The 22,676-nt window shown below is 41.0% G+C and overlaps 1 protein-coding gene across 1 annotated transcript in view; it reads left to right on the top strand.

Annotated features, from left to right (window-relative positions):
* The window catches only part of mertka (c-mer proto-oncogene tyrosine kinase a), a 122,270-nt gene that overhangs the window by 49,946 nt on the left and 49,648 nt on the right, over positions 1 to 22,676 (top strand). The window contains exons 5-8 of the mRNA XM_043687183.2: positions 788 to 874; positions 4,759 to 4,874; positions 11,644 to 11,833; positions 15,995 to 16,140. Of these exons, the coding sequence (XP_043543118.2) occupies positions 788 to 874; positions 4,759 to 4,874; positions 11,644 to 11,833; positions 15,995 to 16,140 (539 nt within the window). The remainder of the gene's footprint in view (positions 1 to 787; positions 875 to 4,758; positions 4,875 to 11,643; positions 11,834 to 15,994; positions 16,141 to 22,676) is intronic.

A 22,676-nucleotide genomic window follows, 5' to 3' on the forward strand; every position in this document is an offset into this window, starting at 1 on the left:
GAGAGAGAAAAAGGACTAAAAATGAACAGAAAATTTATTTTGAAAATAACTTGTAGATTAGACCATTAATAATCAACCTTATCCTTTCAGGGCCTCAGATGGCCCTGGGGGTAGTAATGAGGCGATCTTGGGATTTCTGAACATTTCACCTTGGCGAAATTAACTGTGTGAGTTTCCCAAAATCCTTGTACGTCATATGTCTATATACAAGAGCACCAGCTTCCATGGGATCGACAGACTTGAGGTTTGTATAAGTGGATGTCAACTATTCATACTTCATGCATGACCATGTGATTGCCATTGAGAGTCAACTAGGTATCTTGTGTGTTTATCAAAAACCAAATTCTTCCTTTCCATTTTCCTCAGGGTTGCACATCATTCCAACCAGGAACATCAGAGGTAATCTGTTGGATATTTCATGCCAACCACAGATAAAACACATCCTATGATCACTAAAAAATCACCAAAAGGAACATTGGGCAATGCCTTATTGTTTTTCCCCTGCATTCAGGTGTGCAATCATTCTTTCAGGCAGGCTTAGTTAGTTTAGAAACTAATGGAACTGAAAAGCTGACAATTCCTTAAAACTGGATTTTGTAAGTAACTGGAATCTCTTGATGAAGGCAAATGTACAGTTTAATTCATGGCTTTCAATGGAAATCTTTGATTTCAACTTGCCCACATAAAACAGTGGTTCTATTGATATCTGTGACTACTGTGGGATTTTTAAGATGTATTGCATAGAAAATGTCAATTAATTTTGTCTTTATTTATTTTTCTAACTTAGGAATTAATGAACGGACAAGATTTAGCTGTGAAGCACACAATCCAAAAGGAGTAGCAGTTTCAAAGGAAGCCCAGGTTAACATCAAGGGTATGTAACACATCCAATGGTTATTAATGTATTTTTTCTTTAATACATTTTAAATATTTAAATGTAATGCCACAGTCAAGAATTTTCTTGGAGCTGCTGCCTTGCCATTTCTGAAGCATACCTAGAATCACTGTGGGACTGTTGTCTACTTGAATAAACACAGTCTGTGATAAAATTAAATTGGCAGTGTGGATCTGCTGTGAGGGAGTACACACCTATCTTTATATTTAATACATTGTATACTTTAGCTGACTTTTTTTTTGCAATTTGTTTTCTTGGAAACACTGCCAGTTAATGGGAGACAGAGGTGTTGTGGTTATGTCACTGTATTAGTTATCCAGAGACCAAGCAGTTCAAATCCCACTGCTGTAGCTGGTGGGATTAAAAATCAAACATGCAAACAAGGAACACAAGTAGGCCACTCAGCCCTTTGAATCTGCTCGGCCACCTGATAAAATCATAGCTCCACATTCCTGCATGTCCCTGATAATCATTCATTCTTTTGCAAATCAATTAATCTAATTAAATCTGGAATTGAAACCAAGTTTTGCTAATTGTGACCATGAAACCACCTCCGATTGGTATTAAAAACCCACCTGCTTCACTAAATGTCCTTTCAGGAAAGGAGTTCTGCCATTTTCACGTGGTCTGGCCTACGTGACACTCCAAATCCACAGCAATGTGGGAGATTGTTAAACGCAGGGAAATTTAGGATAGACAACTAATGCCTGTCCTAGTCAGCAACACCTGCATCCCATGAAAGACTTGAAAGAAAATATTTTTCTCGGGTCTGAGTTTTGTGAACTAGCACAGCAGCAAGAGCACCTTGTACCACTATTACTTGTAAAGGAATGCTTTGGAACACATTTAAAACAATGAATTGGTAACCAAGCTAAAGTAAAAAAAAACTTAGTGGATTGGGTGAGCGAGATAGAATCCCAGTAAGTTTATGGCACAGAAAGAGACCATTTTGCCCATCATGTAAGGCATTTGGATGGGTATATGAATAGGAAGGGATTGGACGGATATGGGCCGGGTGCTGGTAGGTGGGACTAGATTGGGTTGGGATATCTGGTCGGCATGGACGGGTTGGACCGAAGGGTCTGTTTCCATGCTGTACATCTCTATGACTCTATGTCTGTGCTAGCCAAAGAAAGATAAGCCACCTAGCCTGATCCCACTCTCCATCTTTTGATTAGATTCCCTGCAGTGTGAAAACAGGCCATTTAGCCCAACAAGTCCACACCGACAGTCCAAAGAGTAACCTACTCCCCTACATTTACCCCTGATCTGCACATCTTTGGACTGTGGGAGAAAACCCACACCAAGACAGAGAGAACATGCAAACTCCACTCAGACAATGGCCCAAGACAGGAATCAAACCCAGGTCCCTGGTGCTGTGAGGCAGCAGTACTAACCACTGAGCTACTGCACTGCCCCATCCATTTGATCGATAGTACTACAGGTTATGGCACTTAGACATATCACACACCGTTTAAATGAGTCAAAGGTTTCTGCCTTAACTGCTGTCTCGAGCAGTGAGGTCCAGAACCCAACCATCCACTGAGTGAAAGCCTTTCCTTCTCTATAATCTCTCTAGTAATCATTTTAAACCAATGGTCTGGGTCATTGACGTCTCTGCTCAGTGATGTGGGCCTTTACACCCACTCTATCCAAGGCATAGATGCACTTCTGTGCATCTCAATCAAATCGAATCCCTCTCAATCAAATTTCCCCTTCAGCCTTCTCTCTTCCAAGGAGTATAAGCCCACCCAATTCAATTTTTCATCGTAGCTACATTTTTCCAGTCCTGGCAACATCCTCGTAAATTTCCGCTGTTCCCTCTCTTTGTGCATTATTTCTGTAATAATATGATCAAAATTACACACATTGCCCAAATTATGACCTAAGTAGTAATTTTTACAGTTCCAGTATAGCCTTCCTGTTCTTATAATAAAGGAAAGGATTCTATGTGCCTTCTCAACCTGTCCCATTACCTGTGCCTTCTCAACCTGTCCCATTACCATCAGCCAAATGTGAATATTGCCATCAATTAGCCTTTATTGGTAGGAGTTTGTAGTTTAAAATTAGGGAAGTTTGCTTGCAACCATGGAGTGTGTTGGTAAAGCTGCACCGAGCGTACTGTGTAGAGTTTTGATTACTGTATTTAAAATATAATGTACTAGTATTGGAGTCACTTCAAAAGAGATTCACTAGGTTGTTGATTCCTGGGAGGAAGGGGTTGACTCATCAAGAAGGGCCAAACAGGTTAAGTCTTTATTCATTAGAGTTTATGAGAATGAGGGGTGATATAATTGAAACAGACAAGATTCTTGACTTGGTAAATGTTGAGAAGATGTTTCCACTATAGGGTAATCTCAAAACCAGGTCATAAGTCACACAACACCAGATTATGGTCCAATAGGTTTATTTGAAATCAGAAGCTTTCAGAGTGCTGCTTCTTTATCAGGTGAAGACCTTGTCAACTCCTATCCAACATTGGCACCTCCACATCAAAGCTAGGGGATATTGTCACAAAATTGGGGGACATGCATATATACTGAGATGTGAAAGAATTTCTTCTCCCAGAGAGTTGTGAATGTTTGGAATTCTCTACCCAGAGAGTTGTGGAGGCTAGTTTACAAAGTCTTTAAAGATGAAATGGATAGATAATGAATTATAAGGGAATTGAGGGCGATGAGGAGCTGGCACAAAAGAGGAGCAAAGATTCAGAGCAGATCAGCTGAACTGTTGTTGAATGGCAAGACATATTTGTCGGGCCAAATGGCCTACTCCTCCTCCTATTTAAAAGGTTTTTTATTATTATTATCCCTCACTTTCTGTCCAACTCTCAGTATTCTCCCATTTACTGAGATGAGAAAGAGGCTTTTATTTAGGAAGCTATTGAAGACAGTGAGGGAGATAAAAAAAGCAAAGTGAATTTGGAAGGGAGATGCTGAGAGAAGGGACCTAATGGTCAAAAGAACAACTTTATTTTAGAGCACAGGGAAGTATGGACCCAAACTGTGAGTGTGGATTGAGATAATAGACTGGAAACGATTCAGCAAGTAAGGTGAAGTGAGACAACGGAGAGATTTAATGGCATTTGGTGAAGAGAGAAACAATGGTGCATAGCATATGGATTTAAGATTAGTTCAAGTTTATGGAAAGCAGAGATGGGATGAAAAATGAGGTGAACATTGACTGGGATGATAGCATCAATCTGAGCTTCATGATCCCATCTGAGCTTCCATTACAGTACTGAAATGTTGGGTGTTTGCTCGCTGTGATACAATGGAGGCTGAAACAGTGGCTTCATCACAAGACCAAGGACTTAGCTACCACTTACATTCCTGAATGAATGGGTTCCAATCTCTATACGATGCCCTGTGCCTTATTTGATCCTTACTTGACTATTGTCCTTGACAGGAACAAGATGCTATCTACCAATATGCCAAGCATGTGTGTGTGCATATTTACAGCATGGTCCTGTAGAACCCATGGCTCTTGAGTCCCAAAGAGCATAATGCATCTGTGACCTCACGCTGTGGGAAGCTGGCCCACCAACTACCTTTCCCGTGTGCCTGGCTGCAGCCCACTTGTGTCTAGTGGCTTATCACATGTGAAATTGTGACTTGATATTGCATTACCAAGTATGTGGCCAAATGGTATAATTGTTTAAAAGGTGAGATGGAAGACAGTTGCATGCTTCACTGCGACTGTGTACAGGTTTGTTGCTAATTGTGACCCCTCTCCAAAAGCAGGAGTATTGCAATTTTTAACCCAGTGAATTTATAATTGGGAAAGAAGTTACATTGTACATCAAAATATATATATCATCTTCAGTAAATGCAATAACATGCTATAACTTTTTCTTGTCTTAGAAGTCCCACTTACACCAATTAACCTACGGATTAAAAATCAAACGGCGCACACTATTGTAGTTTCATGGGAGTCTGGCTTTGATGGATACTCTCCTCTCAACACTTGCCAAATCCAGGTAAATTTAACTTCTCTTACAGTGCAGTTCCTGCAGGGACTGAATGTTGCAGGGAATGAGAATATGCTGATTTAGATCAACTGCTCTTCGATGACTCACAAATAGATGTGTCAGATTTTGGCAGCCTTCCTCTTTATTACCTGTGGGCTGCAACTTGTTGGCTGTGACTTTGCAGTATACATGATTCAGTAAATGTAAAGCCAAGACGGATTCTTAATCAGCATGAACAGGCCATTGGCTTTTATGGATTGCAAATCCAGTGGTCTGAAATGTGGAATGATTCATATTGGATTTGACACCAAAAGTATTTTATCTGGCACAAGTAAAGAATGACAGTCTGCTTTACTTGAAGTGATGATATTTCCTGATTTCAACAGATAATTATTCACTGCATTTGTTTTAAAAGAGGGAAGTCAAGTTTGTTCCACCATTCTGATTTTTTGAAAACCACCATTTTCCACAAAAAGTTTGTTTTTTCCAGTGTGCTGTCTTACCCACCTCCTGATGAAGATGTTGAATTCTGTGTGGATGTGTTTCCCCAGGCCAGGTGGCTGTTTTTTTCATTTTGTGGGAATTGTGTGATTCTAAATTTATACTCCTATAATGTCCATTGTTATTTATAACAGGGGGCGTTGGACAGCAGTGAGCATTAGGCAGCCTAGCAGAGTTTTCACGGAGACCTCCACTGGGGTGGGGCAGCCAGTGGTCCAGGAGAATTACAGCCCCCATACCATCATCCTCTGACAGGAGAAGACCATAAGACCATAAGACTCAGGACCAGAAATTAGACCATTCAGCTTATTGAGTCTGCTCTGCCATTCAATCATGGCCGATAAGTTTCTCAACCCCATTCTCCTACCTTCTCCCCATAACCCTTGATCCCCTTGATACTCAAGAACCTATCTATCTCAGTCTTAAATATACTCAATGACCTGACCTCCACAGCCTCTTGTGGCAATGAATTCCATAGATTCACCATTCTCTGGCTGAAGAAGTTTCTCCTTATCTCCATTATTTTTGCTCGAAGGCTATGCCCTCGGGCCCTAGTCTCTCCTGTCAATGTAAACATTTTCCCAAATCTACTTTGTCCAGGCCATTCAGTATTCTATATGTTTCAATTAGATTCCCCCTCATCTTTCTGAACACCACTGAGTATAAACCCAGAGTCCTCAAACATTCCTCACATATTAAGCTTTTCATTCCTGGGACCATTCTCGTGAACCTCCTCTGAACACATCCCATGGCCTGTACATCCTTCCTGAGATACGGGGCCAAACACGGCACACAATACTCTGAAGCCTTATTGAGATTCAGAAGTATGTCCCTGCTTTTATATTCAAGTTCTCGCAAAATAAATGCCATCACAGCGTTTGCCTTCTGAACTGCTGACTCAACCTGCAAGTTTACCTTGAGAGAATCCTGTACTAGAACTCGCAAGTCTCTTTGCACTTCAGACTTCTGAATTTTCTCCCCATTTAAAAAATAGTCCATGCCTCTATTCTTCCTACCAAAGTGCATGACCTCACTCTTTCCCACATAGTACTCCATCTGCCACTTCTTTTCCCACTCTCCTAAACTGTCCAAATCCTTTTGCAGCCTCCCCATCTCCTCAATGCTACCTGTCCCTCTACCTATTTTTGTATCATCTGCAAACTTCGCCAGAATGCCCTCAGTTCCTTCATCTAGATTGTTAATGTATAAAGTGAAAAGTTGTGATCCCGACATTGAGCCTTGCAGAACACCACTTATCACTGGTTGCCATCCTGAGAAGGACCCTCTTATCCCCACTCTCTGCTTTCTGCCAGATAGCCAGGCATCTGTCCATGCTGGCATCTTGCCTCTAACATCATGGGCACCTTCTTACTCAGTAGTCTAGTATGTGGCATTTTATCAAAGGCCTTCTGGAAGTGCAGGTATGTGACATCCATTGCCTGTCCTTGGTCTAGCCTGCTCAGTACTTCCTCAAAGAATTCCAGAAGATTTTTCTGACATGACTTCCCCTTGATGAAACCATGCTGACTTTGCCCTATTTTACCGTACACTTCCAAGTATTTGAAAATTTCATTCTTCACAATGGATTCCAGGAACTTACTCTCGACTGAGGTTAGGCTAATTGATCTGTAATTTTCCTTACACCATTTTTAAACAGGGGTGTCAGGTTAGTGATTTTCCAGTCCACTGGGACCCTCATTGATTCTAGAGCTTCCTGAAAGTTCACTACTAGCGCCTCCACTATCTCTTCAACTGTCTTCGTTAGAACTCTGGGATGTAGTCCATCTGATTCAGGTGATTTATTCATCTTCAGGCCATTCAGTTTTTCTAGCACCTTTTGCATGGTGATGGCCACCATACTCAGTTCTGCCCCCTCACTCTCTTGAATTTTTGTGATATTACTCATGTCTTCCACCATGAAGACTGACACAAAGTAATTATTCAGTTCCTTAGCCATTTCCTTGTTTCCTTCTACTATCTCTCCAGCAACATTTTCCAGCTGCCCAGTGTCCACTTTTGCCTTGCTTTTGCATCTTATATATCTAAAGAAATTCTTACAGTCTTCCTTTATATTACTGACTAGCTTACCCTCATATTTAATCTTATCCCTCCTTATTTCTTTGTTTGTAGCCCTCTGTTGGTCTTTGTAAGCCTTCCCAATCCTCTGGTTTCCCACTGGCTTTCATCGCATTATATGCTTTCTCTTCTTGTTTTAAGCTATCCCTGACTTCCCTAGTCAGCTGTGGTTGCCTCATCCTCCCTGTACGAGGCTTCTTTTTCCTTGGGATAAATGTCTACTGTGTCTCCTGAATTGCTCCCAAAAACACTTACCATTGCTGTTCCACTGTCTTTCCTGCTAGGCTCCTCTCACAGTCAATTCTACACAGCTCCTCCCTCATGTCTCTGTAGTTACTTTTATTCAGCTGTTATACCATTACCTCTGATTCTACCTTCTTCCTCTTAAATTGCAGAGTAAATTCAATCATATTGTGATCACTGCCTCCTAAGGGTTCCTTCACCTTAAGCTCCCTTAACAAGTCTACCTCATTGCACAACACTAAATCCAGTACTGCCTGTTCCCTGGTGGGCTCCACCACAAGCTGTTGCCAAAAGCCATCTTGTTGACATTCCACAATTTCCTTTTCTTGCAATCCAGTACCAACCTGCTCTTCCCAGTCAACCTGTATATTGAAATCCCCTTGCTCACTAACTTTGCCCTTCCTATACATCTTTTCTATCTCCTGGTGTATCTTGCACCCCAGCTCCTGACTACTGTTTGGAGGCCTGTATATAACCCCAACTATGGATTTTTTAACTTTGTGGTTCCTCAATTCTACCCACACAAATTCTACACCATCTGACCCTACTTCTTTTCTTTCTATTAATTTAATTTAATTTCTTACAAATAAGGCCCCCTCTGCCCATCTGCGTATCCTTGAATATTCAGCTCCCAATCCTGATCCCAGTGCAGCCACGTCTCCGTGGTACCCACCTGCTAATTTGCCTTCTTCCTTAAACTGCATGCATTCAGATATAACGCCTTCAGTCCTGTGTTAACCATCACTTTTCTCATTGTCATTTGTTTGTCCAGTGTGCTTAAAGTTTGATTTATAACCCCTTTCCATACACTCTGTCCTATTTGTGTCTGTGCTGGAGATTTTAATAACCTCTCCTGAGATCTGCACTCTTACCTCCTCCTTTAATTCTGGTTTTCTAACTTCCCCTACAACTAAGCCATCTCCCGATGTCCCCAAGACAGAACTACACAATTGTTACAGTGCAGTAGGAAGCTCTTTGACCCATTGTACCTGCACCCTCTTCAAACAAGCCTCACTACCTAGTGCCAATCTTCTGTTTTTCCCCAGGCCCTTGCAATGCTCTCTTGAATTCCTAAGTTGAACCTGACTTAATTTCCAGGTGGTGTATTCCATATCCTAAATAATTGCTGTATAAAAAAAGTTATTTTTCCCACAAATCCTTACTTCTTTTGCACTGGATTAACTTCTTCCAAATTCTGACCATTTGCTTCAGTTTTGTTGCCCAGATTTGTTGCAATAAATAGGATTACAGGAGGTAATCCTGGTTCTATCTGTCAAGCATTGCAGACTCAGTTTGTGTTTGTGGTCATTACTTTATGGATTTTTATTTTATATTTCACCACCTTCTGACGATATCCCCACCACTGATGATTTTACATTAATTTCAAAATAAACCTCACAATGCTGTGCTGACCACTGAACAGAGCTAACATAAGATTTTGGCTAATACTCAGTCTGATCTGTGAAATGTACAACACTTATTCCTTCCAGAATTTGCACAATGATGCAAATCGGAGCGGAACATATACTGGGCCACTGTTATTCTGCATGTGATAACAGTGATAAAGATTTTGAGTGCAAGAATTGCTGTTCAGGTACTCTGATGTGAACATTTGTACCTACTTCCCTGATGGAAACTGGGATTCTTGTTCATGGAGGAGAGGTGGTTAAGCGGATGTAGATTTCTGAATCATAACTGCCTTTGATGAAGTAAATGAGGGGAAATGTTTTCAGTCACAGAAGTATTTGTAACCAAAGGACACTGATTAAGGAGATTAGTAAAAGAAAAACAAGCAACACAAATTAGTTTTTATGCAACAAGTTTTGATCTGAGATTCATTCCTTGAAAGAATGGTGGGAGCAGATTTAATATGAACTTTCAAAAGGAAATTGGACAAAAACTTGAAAGAAGAAGCATTCCAGAGGTACTGGAAAAGGACAGTGAAGTCAGCTTAGTTGGATAGTTCTTTCAAAATATTGGCAGAAACACTGTAGTTTGGATTACCTTTTCCTGTGCTGTACTATCAATGATTCTGCAATAATTGCTGTCATGTCCTTTTTAACTTTTTTTTCATGCAAATTGTGTATCTCTGGCAAGGCCAGCGTTACTCGTTAGTCCTGGAAAAATCGACATTTCGGGCAAAAGCCCTTCATCCTTTAATTAGGGATGGTTGAGTACATAGGTTATGGGAATGAGGATAATGGAATAATCAAGCATATAGAAATGGAACGGGAATTCCATGGTCTATTGATAAAATGCTCAAATTCCAATAGTAAATGACAACAGAAAAATGATTAGGTCAAAATCCTGGAATTCCTTCCCTAACATCTACTTACAGCAGATGGGTGGCACTAGTTCAAAACGACAGTTCACCATCACCTAGGAAATTTGTGAGGGGCAATAAGCACTGACCTTGCCAGCGATACCCACATTCCATGAATGAAAAATAAAATGCTTGTAGAGTGTATAAGGAAATGAAATTTCATATTTTTGGAATGAAGTTTTTTCTTGTTGTTCAAGTGAAAGTTTATTTTTGAATGATGTGATGATACAAAGCTTGTTAATTCAAATTATTTAAATTGTTGTCATGCATACTTGTGAGCGGTGTGTGTACAGATAATGAATTATTTGCATCCTGGCAAAATAGTTAGCTACACTTCTACTTCTTTAAATACTCAGCATTAGACATTTAAGATTCTGTAATTGAGACCTGCACTTTTTAATTCTCTCCCTGCATGCTTCCCCAGGGTTACTCTTACCCTAGCTTCAAGAGGTCAATCAACATCACCTTTGATCACTTGCCCTAATTTTCTCACTATTTCCAACTGTGTTTCAAAATATAGGATTGTTCAGGACAGTGTTTAACTTTCAGTTTCTACTGTTGTGCTTGTTGTTCATGAATTCTGAAAGCTTGTGAATTGCCACTTTTGAGAAGTTTTGTAACTTAGGTTGAGGTTCAGGTTGTAAGTTTGCTCGCTGAGCTGGCAGGTTTGTTTTCAGATACTTCATTACCATGCTAAGTAACGTCATCAGTGATCCTCTGGTGAAGCGCTGGTGTTCTGTCCCGCTTTCTATTTGTGTGTCTTGGTCTCTTAAGGTGGGTGATATCATTTCGGTTCTTTTTCTCAGAGGTTGGTAAATGGGGTCCAAGTTGATGTCTTTATTGATGGAGTTCTGGTTTGAATGCCAGGTCTCTCAGAATTCCCGTGAGTGTCTTTGTTTAGCCTGTCCTAGGATGAATGTGTTGTCCCAGTCAAAGTGGTATCCTTCTTTGTCTGTATGTAAGGATACTAGTGATAGTGGGTTGTGTCTTTTGGTGGCTAGTTGGAGTTCGTGTATCCTGGTGGCTAGTTTTCTGCCTGTCTGTCCAATGTAGTGTTTGTTCCAGTTTTTGCATGGAACTCCATCAATAAATACATCGATTTGGACCCCATTTACCAACCTCTGAGAAAAAGTACCGGAAATGATATCACCCAACTTAAGAGACCAAGACACACAAATAGAAAGTGGGACAGAACACCAGCGCTTCACCAGAGGCTCACTGATGATGTTACTGAGCATGGTGATGAAACATCTGAAAACAAACCTGCCAGCAGAGTGAGCAAACTTACAATCTGAGCTTGTGTATGGTCACAGCATTGTAAGGGATCTTGTTGTTGTGCATGGAAGAGGCCATTCTGACTTTCCTGTTTTTTCTGACTCTTTGCAACAGGTGTCTAATGAGTCCCACACTTCTGCTCCTTTACTGTTGATATAAATCTACTTCCCTTTTAATAGTTACTTAAATCTACTTCCACCAGTGTTACAAGCAGTGCATTTTCAAATTATAACACATTGTCTAAGCAATGTATCTTTCAAATTTCACCTAAATTTTTTGCCAATACATGCCCTCAGTGATTCAGTGAATTCAAGAAGTTCTTTGTGTCAGGATGTATTTGCTCTATGTTTCTATGATCAGGTTAAGAAAGTTGAAGATGCTGAAAACATGACCAGTCCAGTGCTTAACTATCAAACTACAGTTCCACCGTATGAATATGGGATCCTTCATCTACAAGCCATAACATCCTACAATATCTGTGTTTCTTGTAAGAATGAAGTTGGATGGTCCAAGGACTGTTCTGCAGTCCAGGCTAGAACCTTGGAAGGAGGTAAGTTTTTTTTTGAGATTTTCCTTTGTTGTTCAAGCCTCTCGCATGGCTACATCTCTTCCATCATCAAAAGTCGCCATCAAACCAAATTGGAGAAGTTAGTCATAGTAAATAGTGAGGGGAGATAGAAAACATTGTTGTAATAGGACATAATGAATTAGCAGATAAGCTCAATAATTGTTTTCGGCCTGTATCTGGAAAACACAAATATTATACAAGAAACAGTGGAGATTGGGCGTGGTGTAGCCTAATGAGCAATTAATATTAGATTTTCAAAGTAAAGTTCAGGAGAAATTAATGAGATTAAATGTTGACATCTGTTAAATCTGATCATCTACATTTTAGGATTCTGTAAAAGTGGATATAGTGACAGTGAATGCAATGCTGGCAAATTTAAGAGCGGTAGACAGTGAAGAAGGTTTTCTAAGATTACAAAAGGATCATGATCAAACGGTCAATGAACTGAGTAATGGCAGATGGAATTAAATCTGGATAAATGCGATGTATTGCATTTTGGTAAGACAAACAAGGGTAGGGCTTATACAATTAATGGTAGGGCCTTGGGTAGTGTTGTAGAACAGATTAGTGATATTGGGTTGTGTCTTTTGGTGGCTAGTTGGAGTTCGTGTATCCTGGTGGCTAGTTTTCTGCCTGTCTTCTGATGTAGTGTTTGTTCCAGTTCTGGCATGGAACTCCATCAATAAACACATCGATTTGGACCCCATTGACCAACCCCACTTTAAAATCAAGAAATCTAATTATCTAACTTTAGAAAATACCAGCAAGGAATATCCACAGCTCTCTGGGACAGAGAATTTCAAACATCCACAACTCTTTGTGAAAATAAATTTCACAATTTTATGTGGCCAACTAATCAAGAGAACTTTTGAATTTGATTTGATTTATTATTGAGGAGAAAGTGAGGTCTGCAGATGCTGGAGATCAAAGTTGAAACTTTATTGCTGGAACAGCACAGCAGGTCAGGCAGCATCCAGGGAACAGGAGATTCGACGTTTCGGGCACAGGCCCTTCTTCAGGAATGAGCAGAGAGTGTTCAGCAGGAGAAGATAAAAGGTAGGGAGGAGGGACTTGGAGGAGGGGCGTTGGAAATGTGATAGGTGGAAAGAGGTCAAGGTGAGGGTGATAGGTCAGAGTAGGATGGAGGCGGAGAGGTCAAGAAGAAGACTGCAGGTCAGGAAGGCGGTGCCGGGCTGGAGGGATTCGGCTGAGACAAGGTGGGGGGAGGGGGGATGAAGAAACTGGTGAAGTCCAAGTTCATCCCCTGTGGTTGGAGGGTTCCCAGTCGGAAGATAAGACGCTCCTCCTCCGACTGTCGCGTTGTTGTGGTTTGGCGGTGGATGAGTCCAATGACCTGCATATCCTCGGTGGAGTGGGAGGGGGAGTTGAAATGCTGTGCTACAGGGTGGTTGGGTTGGTTCGTCCGGGTGGCCCAGAGGTGCTCTCTGAATCGCTCCGCAAGTAGGCGGCCTGTCTCCCCAATATAGAGGAGGCCACACCGGCTGCAGCGGATGCAGTAGATGATGTGGGTGGAGGTGCAGGTGAATCTGTGGCGGATATGGAAGTTTCCTTTGGGGCCTTGGAGAGAAGTGAGGGGGGAGGTGTGGCCGCAAGTGTTGCACCTCCTGCGGTTGCAAGGGAAGGTGCCGGGAGTGGAGGTTGGGTCGGTGGGGGGTGTGGATCTGACAAGGGAGTCGCGGAGGGAGTGGTCTCTACGGAAAGCTGATAGGGGAGGGGAGGGAAATATATCCTTGGTGGTGGGGTCTGTTTGGAGGTGGCGGAAGTGACGGCGGATGATGCGCTGTCCATGTACCAGACAAATCATACTTTTAGGCTTGCATGCTAACCAGACAAATCATACTTTTAGGGTTTAGGTATATAATTCTTTAAAGTTTGCATCACATACAGACAGGATGGTTAAAAAGGTGTTTGGCATACTTGCCTTCATTGCTCAGTTGTCCTTTGATTATCGGAGTTGGGACATTATGTTGAAGTTGTACAGGACTTAGATGAGGCCTATTCTGGAATACTGTGTCGAGTTCTGGTTGCCCAGTTATAGAAAGAATTTTATTCTAGCTGGAGAAGGTTCAGAAGAAATTTACTAGAATGTTGTCATGTATGGAAGGTTTGAGTCATAAAGGAAGGTTTGAGTTATAAAGAAAGGTTGGATAGGCTGGGACTTTTTTCACTGGACCATAGGAGGTTGAGAGGTGACCTGATGGAAGTTTATAAAATAATGAGACGTATAGATAGAGTTGATGGTAGCTGTCTTTTTCCCAAGATGGGGAATTCCAAGACGAAGGGGGCATATTTTTAAGGTGAGAGGAGACAGAATAAAAAGACGTAAGAGGTAAATTTTTTACACAGGTAAATGTTTTACACAGACGGTGGTTCACATGTGGAAAGAATTTCCTGAGGAAGTACAATTACAATGTTTAAAAGACATTTGGATGAATACATGAGTAGGAAAGGTTTGAAGGGATATAGGGCAGGAGGAGGCAGGTAGGTCTAGTGTTGTTTGGAATTATGTTCAACATGGACTGGTTGGACCGAAGGGTCTGTTTTCATGCTTTTTGATTCCAAAAAGCTTCTTCCCTGCTTTTATCAGACTTATGAATAGATCTATCATACATTAGAGGTTCTCTGCACCTTCTTGTAGCTGTAACACTATATTCTGCTTAGTGTTCTAGTACCCTGATATACTTACATAAGGTATGATTTGTCTGGTTAGCACGCAAAACCATACTTTTCTCTATTTCATGGTGTGTGGGACAATAATAAATCAAATTCAAAAAGTTCTCTAGATTAGTTGGCAACTTAAAATTGTGAAATTGTGAATGTTTGAAATTCTCCGTCCCAGAGAGCTGTGGATATTCCTTGCTGGTATTTTCTAAATTTAGATAATTAGATTTCTTGATTTTAAAGTGATCAATAGATAAAGACATCATGTGGGGAAAGTGGAGTTGAGGCAAAGGTTCAGACATCAGCTTATAAAATGATGGAGCACACTTGAACTCTTCTCTTCCTCTACTTCTTATCTTTGATGTAATGTCTCCCCTCACTACTCTGACCAGTGCAGTATGAAGCCAAACCATTGATTTATAAAATTTAGGTTGCTGCCCATTCATTTCTGGCAGTGAAAGTATAAATCTGTACCCAGTTCAAATAATCTTTCCTTGTTACAAATGGAGGTGAGGTTGTGGGAGATGGAGGGATGGGAGAAAGCTTTGATGTGGTGAAGAATAATTCTCTGTCATGAAAGGGTTCAGAAAAGATTTACAAGGCTGTTGCCAGGGTTGGAGGATTTCAGCTGTAGGGAGAGGTTGAATTGGCTAGAGCTATTTTCCCTGGAGCATCAGAGGCTGAGGGGTGACCCTTACAGACGTTTATAAAATCATGAGGGGCATGCATAGGATAAATAGACAAAGTCTTTTCCCTGGGATCGGGGAGTCCAGAACTAGAGGGCGTAGGTTTATGGTGAGAGAGGAAAGATATAAAAGAGACCTAAGGGGCAACTTTTTCACGCAGAGGGTGGTAGATGTATGGAATGAGCTGCCAGAGGAAGCGGTGGAGGCTAGTACAATGGCAACATTTAAAAGGCACCTGGTTGGGTGTATGGATATGGGTCGGGTGCTGGCAGGTGGGACTAGATTGGGTTGGGATATCTGGTCGGCATATACAAGTTGGACCAAAGGTCTGTTTCCGTACTGTACATCTCTATGACTCTATATGCCTCGGTGACTGTCTTATATTGATGGCCTTTAGTTATTCTCTTCCCAATAACTGGAATTATTCTCTCCATATCCAACTTTCTGCACCATTAGTTGACCACAAAAATTCTGTGTTTGTTTTAACTTACTTAAATATGTCATGCTGTCTTGTGCATTAAAACAATCTATCTGATTAGGCTTCACCAAATTGCCCTTTCTCCTTCTCATCAGCACCTATACCACTGAGGAACTTCAACCCTAACTCCAAACCCCCTCCACAGGCAGCCCTCCAGCGATTTATACCATTTTTCCTTTGGAATGATAACACTGTGTTCTCTACGCAGTTTGTTTTTTGTATAAAGGAAATTGTGAAGTGCAGTAACATACGAGCATTTTGAAGATGAGATGACTCATGTGTTTCTTTCCTTTGCAGTCCCAACAGCACCCCCTTACAATGTCAGCATACTAGTGAGTGATTCCTCATTGACTGTTGAATGGGTTGGACCTCCGGAGGAGGAAATTAATGGCATCCTGTTGGGTTACATGTTGAGCTACGATTGGGAAGGTGGTAATTCCCCAGTAAGTACATTTGAAGTTCATAAAAAAATGTTTTCTTTTGGGTTGGCACTTATCTGAGAACAGCTGTGGTTTCTGTGCAGTCAGGTGCTTCAAATAAATCTCAGGATGGACTTCTCATGAGTGTTGAGTGAAATGATTTTATTGTGAATGGGAAACATATCCGAAGGTGGGACACATTATATAATTCCTGTTCTATGGTTTTGTTTTAAGCGCTGTCTTTAGCAATAACAATCTCTTTGACTAACTCCTTGTGACCATTTCTCTTAATGAGGTCACCAGCATATCATTAGATAAAATAATTACTTATTATTTTCAGTTGTTCTTGGCAGTTTCTAAATTTAAACCCTTATTTTAGCTTGGGAAGAAATGCTTCGTTTTTGTGCTCATTAAGAATTATAGGATATTGTTGCTGGGGATAATCCAGCTATCAAATCTTTCTAATTGAGCTCAAGATGTCAACTCTAGATAGTGAGATACATGTAGAATAAAACATTGAAAACCCTTTCAACCAGTTTTTCATTTTCCATGCCAGCTATGCTGTGATCACTTTTCTATACGATTATCAATCATCACCAAATTAATAGTAGTTTTTGCTCTGAGCTGCAGTTAATATTGCCTGTGTTCAGATAAATTAAGCTCTCATGGTGCTGGGACGGTGTCCCTGCCTCTGAATAGGAGGCCTGGATTCAAGCATCACCTGTTCCAGGGGTATATAATAATATTTGCTGAATATGTGATTAGAAAACATTTAGCCTGAGAATCTCCTACAACAATGGCCTGATGCTAAATAATTGTCCGGCTTTCTTCTTCCTTTGTGCTAGGTATGATTTCAGTTAGTGGGGGGGTTTACCCTCTAATTTCATATGGTTTAATTTTACCTACATACTACCTTTGATCAAATTTTGTCTGGACATCATTACCTACTCTTGCCTCTGCTCTGCAATTCAGCTCTGTCCATTTTTTGACCAAGACTGCAATGATAGCTGGAGCCCAGTAGTCCCGACAGATTCCAAACTGAGAATCAGTGAACAAATTTATCAATGAATGAAGTCTTGCTTAGAAATTCTGTTGAAAACCCATTATATCATCTGATGATTGAGAGTAGACTGATGTGGTTGTAATTGACTGAATGGGAATTGCCCTGCTTTTTGTGAGTGGGACATATTTGGGCAATTATTCACATTGTCAGACAGATGTGAGTTTTATAGCTGTCCTGGAACAGCTTGCCTTGGTCTCTGGATAGTGCAGGATCATACATCTTTGGTATTTTTTGCTGGGATGTTGTCAGGGCCCAAAGCATTCACAGTATCTAGTGTCTTCAGCCATTTCTTGGCATCACGTGGACCTCAGGAGACAGAGATGGATGATCCAGTTAGTACTTTATGGATGATGGCATTTGAAAATGCTTCACCTTGTCTTTTGCAGGGTTATTCTGGGGACCCCATCATTGAATCACAGAAATATTATTTATTATTTCGCTGTAAATGGTGGCCATTCCAATTCATCCCATCATGGCTGCTCCAGCTCTATTATGTAGTCCAAATCTATTATCCAGTGCCAGTCTCCTGTCTTTTCCCCATATCTCTGCATAAGATTACTATCCAGAAAAAAAATCCAATGCCCTTGGGGATGGGAATATACTGTGGATATTCTTTTTCTACTTAGTTGCCTAATTGTCCACCTTGACATTCAATATATCAGAGTTTTTTTTATTTGCTTTACTGGTTGTTGGACCAGAGTCAATACTGAGGACTCCCAAGGCAACACCTTTCCAACTGCAAACCTTTGTGCTGCTGCTTCTGCTGAGTAAAACCTCCAAAGCATTATGAATCACTTGTGCATATCTTATAAAGATTTATTTTAAAATTATTGCTCACCAGCTTGAAGACAGACTTGTCTCTTTCTCTCTCTCTCTCTCTCTTGACATCTTAGCAACGATCTCACAACATAACCAAGCCATATTCATTCACAAACAAAAACAGAAATTGCTGGAAAAACTTAGCAGCTCTGGCAGCATCTGTGGAGAAAAATCAGAGTTAACATTTCAGGTCCAGTGACTCTTCCTCAGAACTAGCATCACTGGACCGAAACATTTAACTCTGATTTCTCTCCACAGATACTGCCAGACCTGCTGAGTTTTTCCAGCAATTTCTGTTTTTGTTTCTGATTTCCAGCATCTGCAGTTCTTTCGGTTCATACACTGTACAGATACAAAACTGAGAGCTACTTGACAAATTGGAACATTGGCCTGGTACACTTTGTCCACGGAAAGGAAGACAAATCCTTCTAACCAGTTTTTGCTCTATTAGTTTACTTCCAATTGTTAACCAAGCACTAAAAGTCTTTTTAACAGTTTTATCAAGTGACAATTATTCATCAACAGAATATTAACCAGTGATGGCATGGAAAGCTTGCCTCCAGATATAGGTAAATCTGAATTCCAGAGATAAGAGTGACTGCCTTTAACATGCCCTGTCCGATTTGCAGCAGAATATTCCAAGTGCAGATTTGGGATTACCTGTAATTTACTTACCAACTGGAACCTCGCCAGATGATCATGGTCATTTGTGCCTAAGGATTAACAATGGATTGTGCAACATTAGTGACATATGTTCCCAAGGTTGTGAGTGGTGACCCTCGGTGGGGTTCTAAGATGAGCAATTGGGATTGTAAAGTCAGAAGCACTGATTTGTGACATACAGCAAAATGCCTGACAACGCCCATCTCAAACAAAATAGGGTGCAGACACTTTAGTTTTACCTTCAGCAGCATAATACCCCATAATCAATATTCAGGGGAGCAACCATTGACCAGGAACTTAACTGGAACAGTCACTCAAATGATATGCCTGTAAGACCAGCACAGGTTGGGAATTTTGTGGCACTATTACTTTCTCACTTCCTTCAATAACAACCAAAACAGAATGTATTTATATAGTGCCTCTAACTTAATGAAATATTCCAGAGTGTTTCACAGTGACATTCTGAAAGTGTGGCACCAAGCCACTTTGAGGTCAGATGACTAAAGGAAGGAACATTGTAAAGGACGAGAGTGTGATAGAGAGATGGAGAGATGTGGGAACGATATTTCAGATTTTGGAGTCTTGGCAACTGAAGGCACAAGCACCAGTGATGGAGCAAATAAAATTAGATATGAAAAAAAGGCCTAAAACAGCGGAGCACAAAACTCAAAGGGTTGTGAGGCTGGAGAAGCTTACAGATATAATCGAGGTGCGGTGATGAAGTGCTGTGAAAACAAGGTTGAACATTTTAAAATCAAGACTTGCCTTTACTGGAAGCCAGTGCAGATCAGCAAATGTATGGGGAACGGGACTTGCTACAAATTAACTCACAGACAGCAGAATTTTGGATGACCTCAAGCTTACAAAGGGTATCATGGTGTTCCAAAGTATTGAAATAATTGAGTCTAACTATAGTGAAGGCATAAATGATGATTTTAGCAGCAGATGAGCTGATGCAGAGATGAAATCAAGAACATTGGGCGGCACGGTGGCACAGTGGTTAGCACTGCTGCCTCACAGCGCCTGAGACCCGGGTTCAATTCCCGCCTCAGGCGACTGACTGTGTGGAGTTTGCACGTTCTCCCCGTGTCTGCGTGGGTTTCCTCCGGGTGCTCCGGTTTCCTCCCACAGTCCAAAGATGTGCAGGACCAGGTGAATTGGCCATGCTAAATTGCCCGTAGTGTTAGGTAAGGGGTAAATGTAGGGGTATGGGTGGGTTTCGCTTCGGCGGGTCGGTGTGGACTTGTTGGGCCGAAGGGCCTGTTTCCACACTGCAATGTAATCTAATCTAAAAACATTACTGAGGCAGAAACTGGCAGTCTTAGTGAAGCAGAGTATAAGGTTGAAAGTTCCAGAACTTCACTGCATGGACTGCAACTCTTTAAACATGCAACTCAGTCATCTCCTCCAAAACAATTAGTGCTAGGAAGTAAATACTGCCAGATCTTTTTAGTGATGTCACTGAGTGATGAATGAATAATAACTGGAACCTAAGTAAGAATGTTGGTAAAGCAACTGTTTTTGGAATATAACTCATGGGATAGGACTCAATTGACAATGTTAGTGATATTTACAGAATTAGTCATTGGCATACTGGTATTAGTGAAAGTTATTTGTGAAATATTAATAACAGTTTTCCTGGGATATTACCGACTATTAGCCGTCTACCAATGATAGTATTAGTTGGATATCAATTATGTGCATTTTAAGTAAGCATGGTAATATCTCTCAAAACATTTGTGCTTTCATTTTAACACTTCTTACTGCAGCACAAGTTTCAGAAGAGTAATGGTTGAGCATTCATGTCCATAGCAAGGGTAGGATGTTCCTTTGCTCGCGCAGGAATAATGACCCTCTGAGTTGCTTATCTCTGTGTCTCTTCTCTTTATTAATGGAAAGAAAATTAGGGCAATTATGATAAGAGCAGCTGAAGTCTGTCAGCCTATAAACGTGAGTGATATTTTGACCCAGGGTCAGTTTGTGACATAAGGGAATTTAAAATGACGCTGACTTGAGACTACTTTTATGCTATTGTCGTTTGCTATTGATGTTGTTCAGGGATCTTACGTCTGCACAACACTGGCTTCTGCAGTTGGCTGGTTTGGAAGCAGAAGATGAGGGGAGTGTGGTCTCGCCACAAAATTGTGTTCTCACATTAGCCTGTTGTTGTTACTTAAGGGGTGGACAGTGCATTCTGCAGAGATATGAAAACTGACTACAGCTGACGTCAGCTTGTTGATGGTGGTGCTTAAATGGAGTTCAGTAATAAGAAGAGTGAAGAGATTAGATAGATAACTCAATGATGATAAGAATTATATTTGCATTTCAATTCATCAAGTAAACCTCCATTAGTTCATTCTGAATTCGATCAGTCTTGATTGTGCATTCAGTTTACCACATGACTCTGATTGCACCTGATGCCCCCACTTGCCAGTATCATAGAATCCTTACATTGTGGAAGCAGACCATTCAGCCCATCGAGTCACACTAACCCTCTGAAGAGGACCCTCTCAGACTTACCCCCACTACCCTATCCCTGTAACCCTGCATTTCCTATGGCTAATCCACCTAACCTGCACATCCCTGAACAGCACAGGCAATTTAGCATGGCCAATCCACCTAATCTTTGGACTATGGGAGGAAACCAGAGCACCTGGAGGAAACCCACTTAGACACAGGGAGAACATGCAAACCCCACACAGGTAGTCGCCCAAGGCGAGAATTGAACCCAGGTTCCTGTCACTGTGAGGTAGCAGTGGTAACCCACTTGGCCCGGTGTTTCTGGATAGTGGTCAGGAGCAGGAATACTATCTGGTCTTTGATTGTACTGCACAAGGACACAGACCCAATTGTAACTCGCCATTTACAGTCACTAGCTAACAAGAATCTACTAATTCAGCACAGGACATTTATCAAACTTGAGACTTTCCTGGCTTGTACAACATCTCTCCCTGTATGACATAAGCAATAAAGGATTTCAGTGACCACAGAAGAAATTAATTGAACAACAAAGTAGCTGTTGAAAGTCAGCCTTCAAAGTCAATTACATGAGTTACTGTAAAATATAGTAACAGTGGGTTGCCGTGGTTACTGAAAGCAAGGATTAAACTGTCCAGGCTTATTTTGTGTGCGTAGGTATGTATGTATAGTAATAGAATGGAATTCAGGGGTGATTTAGCAACAGCTATCCTGCATTTGCAAGCAGTCAGACTTTAAAAAAAAACTGCTGATTGAGTGATAGTTTTGTGCAGGCAGTCACTGTGGATCATTCTTTCAGTTCTCAGTTTGCATCCAAATATGTTAATGTGATTTTAACAGTGGTAAAATAAATGCTGTTTCAGCAGTAACGTCCTCAATAGACTGAATTTCCTCTTGAGTTCTTGTTAATCTTCTGTGAGAGTGCAGATTGTAGCTAAATGCTGTTTCTGCTATTGGCTGAAAAATGCCAAGATTGAGTCAAGGTTTTATTTTAGCCTTAAGCTTGCAATGCTTCTAGAAGATGAGAATGAATCACTTCAAAGCAATTTGCCTACTCTTCTTTGAATTCTGCAACGGTATAAATCTACTTGAAAGAGAAGATTGGGCCTCAGTTAACGTGTCTCCAAAAGTCAGCCTTAGCCAGCAACATGCGCATCCAGCAATTTTGTTTTCGTAAGTGAGTTACTTATCATAGAAGTTTCAGTCTCTGACTGGGGTTGGTAATCTTAATGGAGGACAAGGAAGTGGAGAGTCAGAGATGGACCAGGTGAAGATGCCAGAGGGATGGAGATTGGAAATAAAATTTATTGTGTCAGAAGGATTACAATGTAAGTTGAAAGAGACTGAACAGTGAGGGGAAAGTAGTTACAATAGTAAAAAGTAAGTTCAGTAGGGTAGGTATAAGTGAAATAATGGGTCCACATGGACAGACTTATTGTGCATTGATATCCCTCTTCTTCACTACCTCCCTTTCTATTTTAATCTGGGCACCCTCACCATCCATTCACTCTTCCTCTTTATTTGTTAACAATGTATT

Source organism: Chiloscyllium plagiosum, unplaced genomic scaffold (assembly GCF_037043375.1).
Source record: "Chiloscyllium plagiosum isolate Xiang-an unplaced genomic scaffold, Cpla_swu_hap1 HiC_scaffold_3, whole genome shotgun sequence".
In the NCBI taxonomy this organism is placed as follows: domain Eukaryota; kingdom Metazoa; phylum Chordata; class Chondrichthyes; order Orectolobiformes; family Hemiscylliidae; genus Chiloscyllium; species Chiloscyllium plagiosum.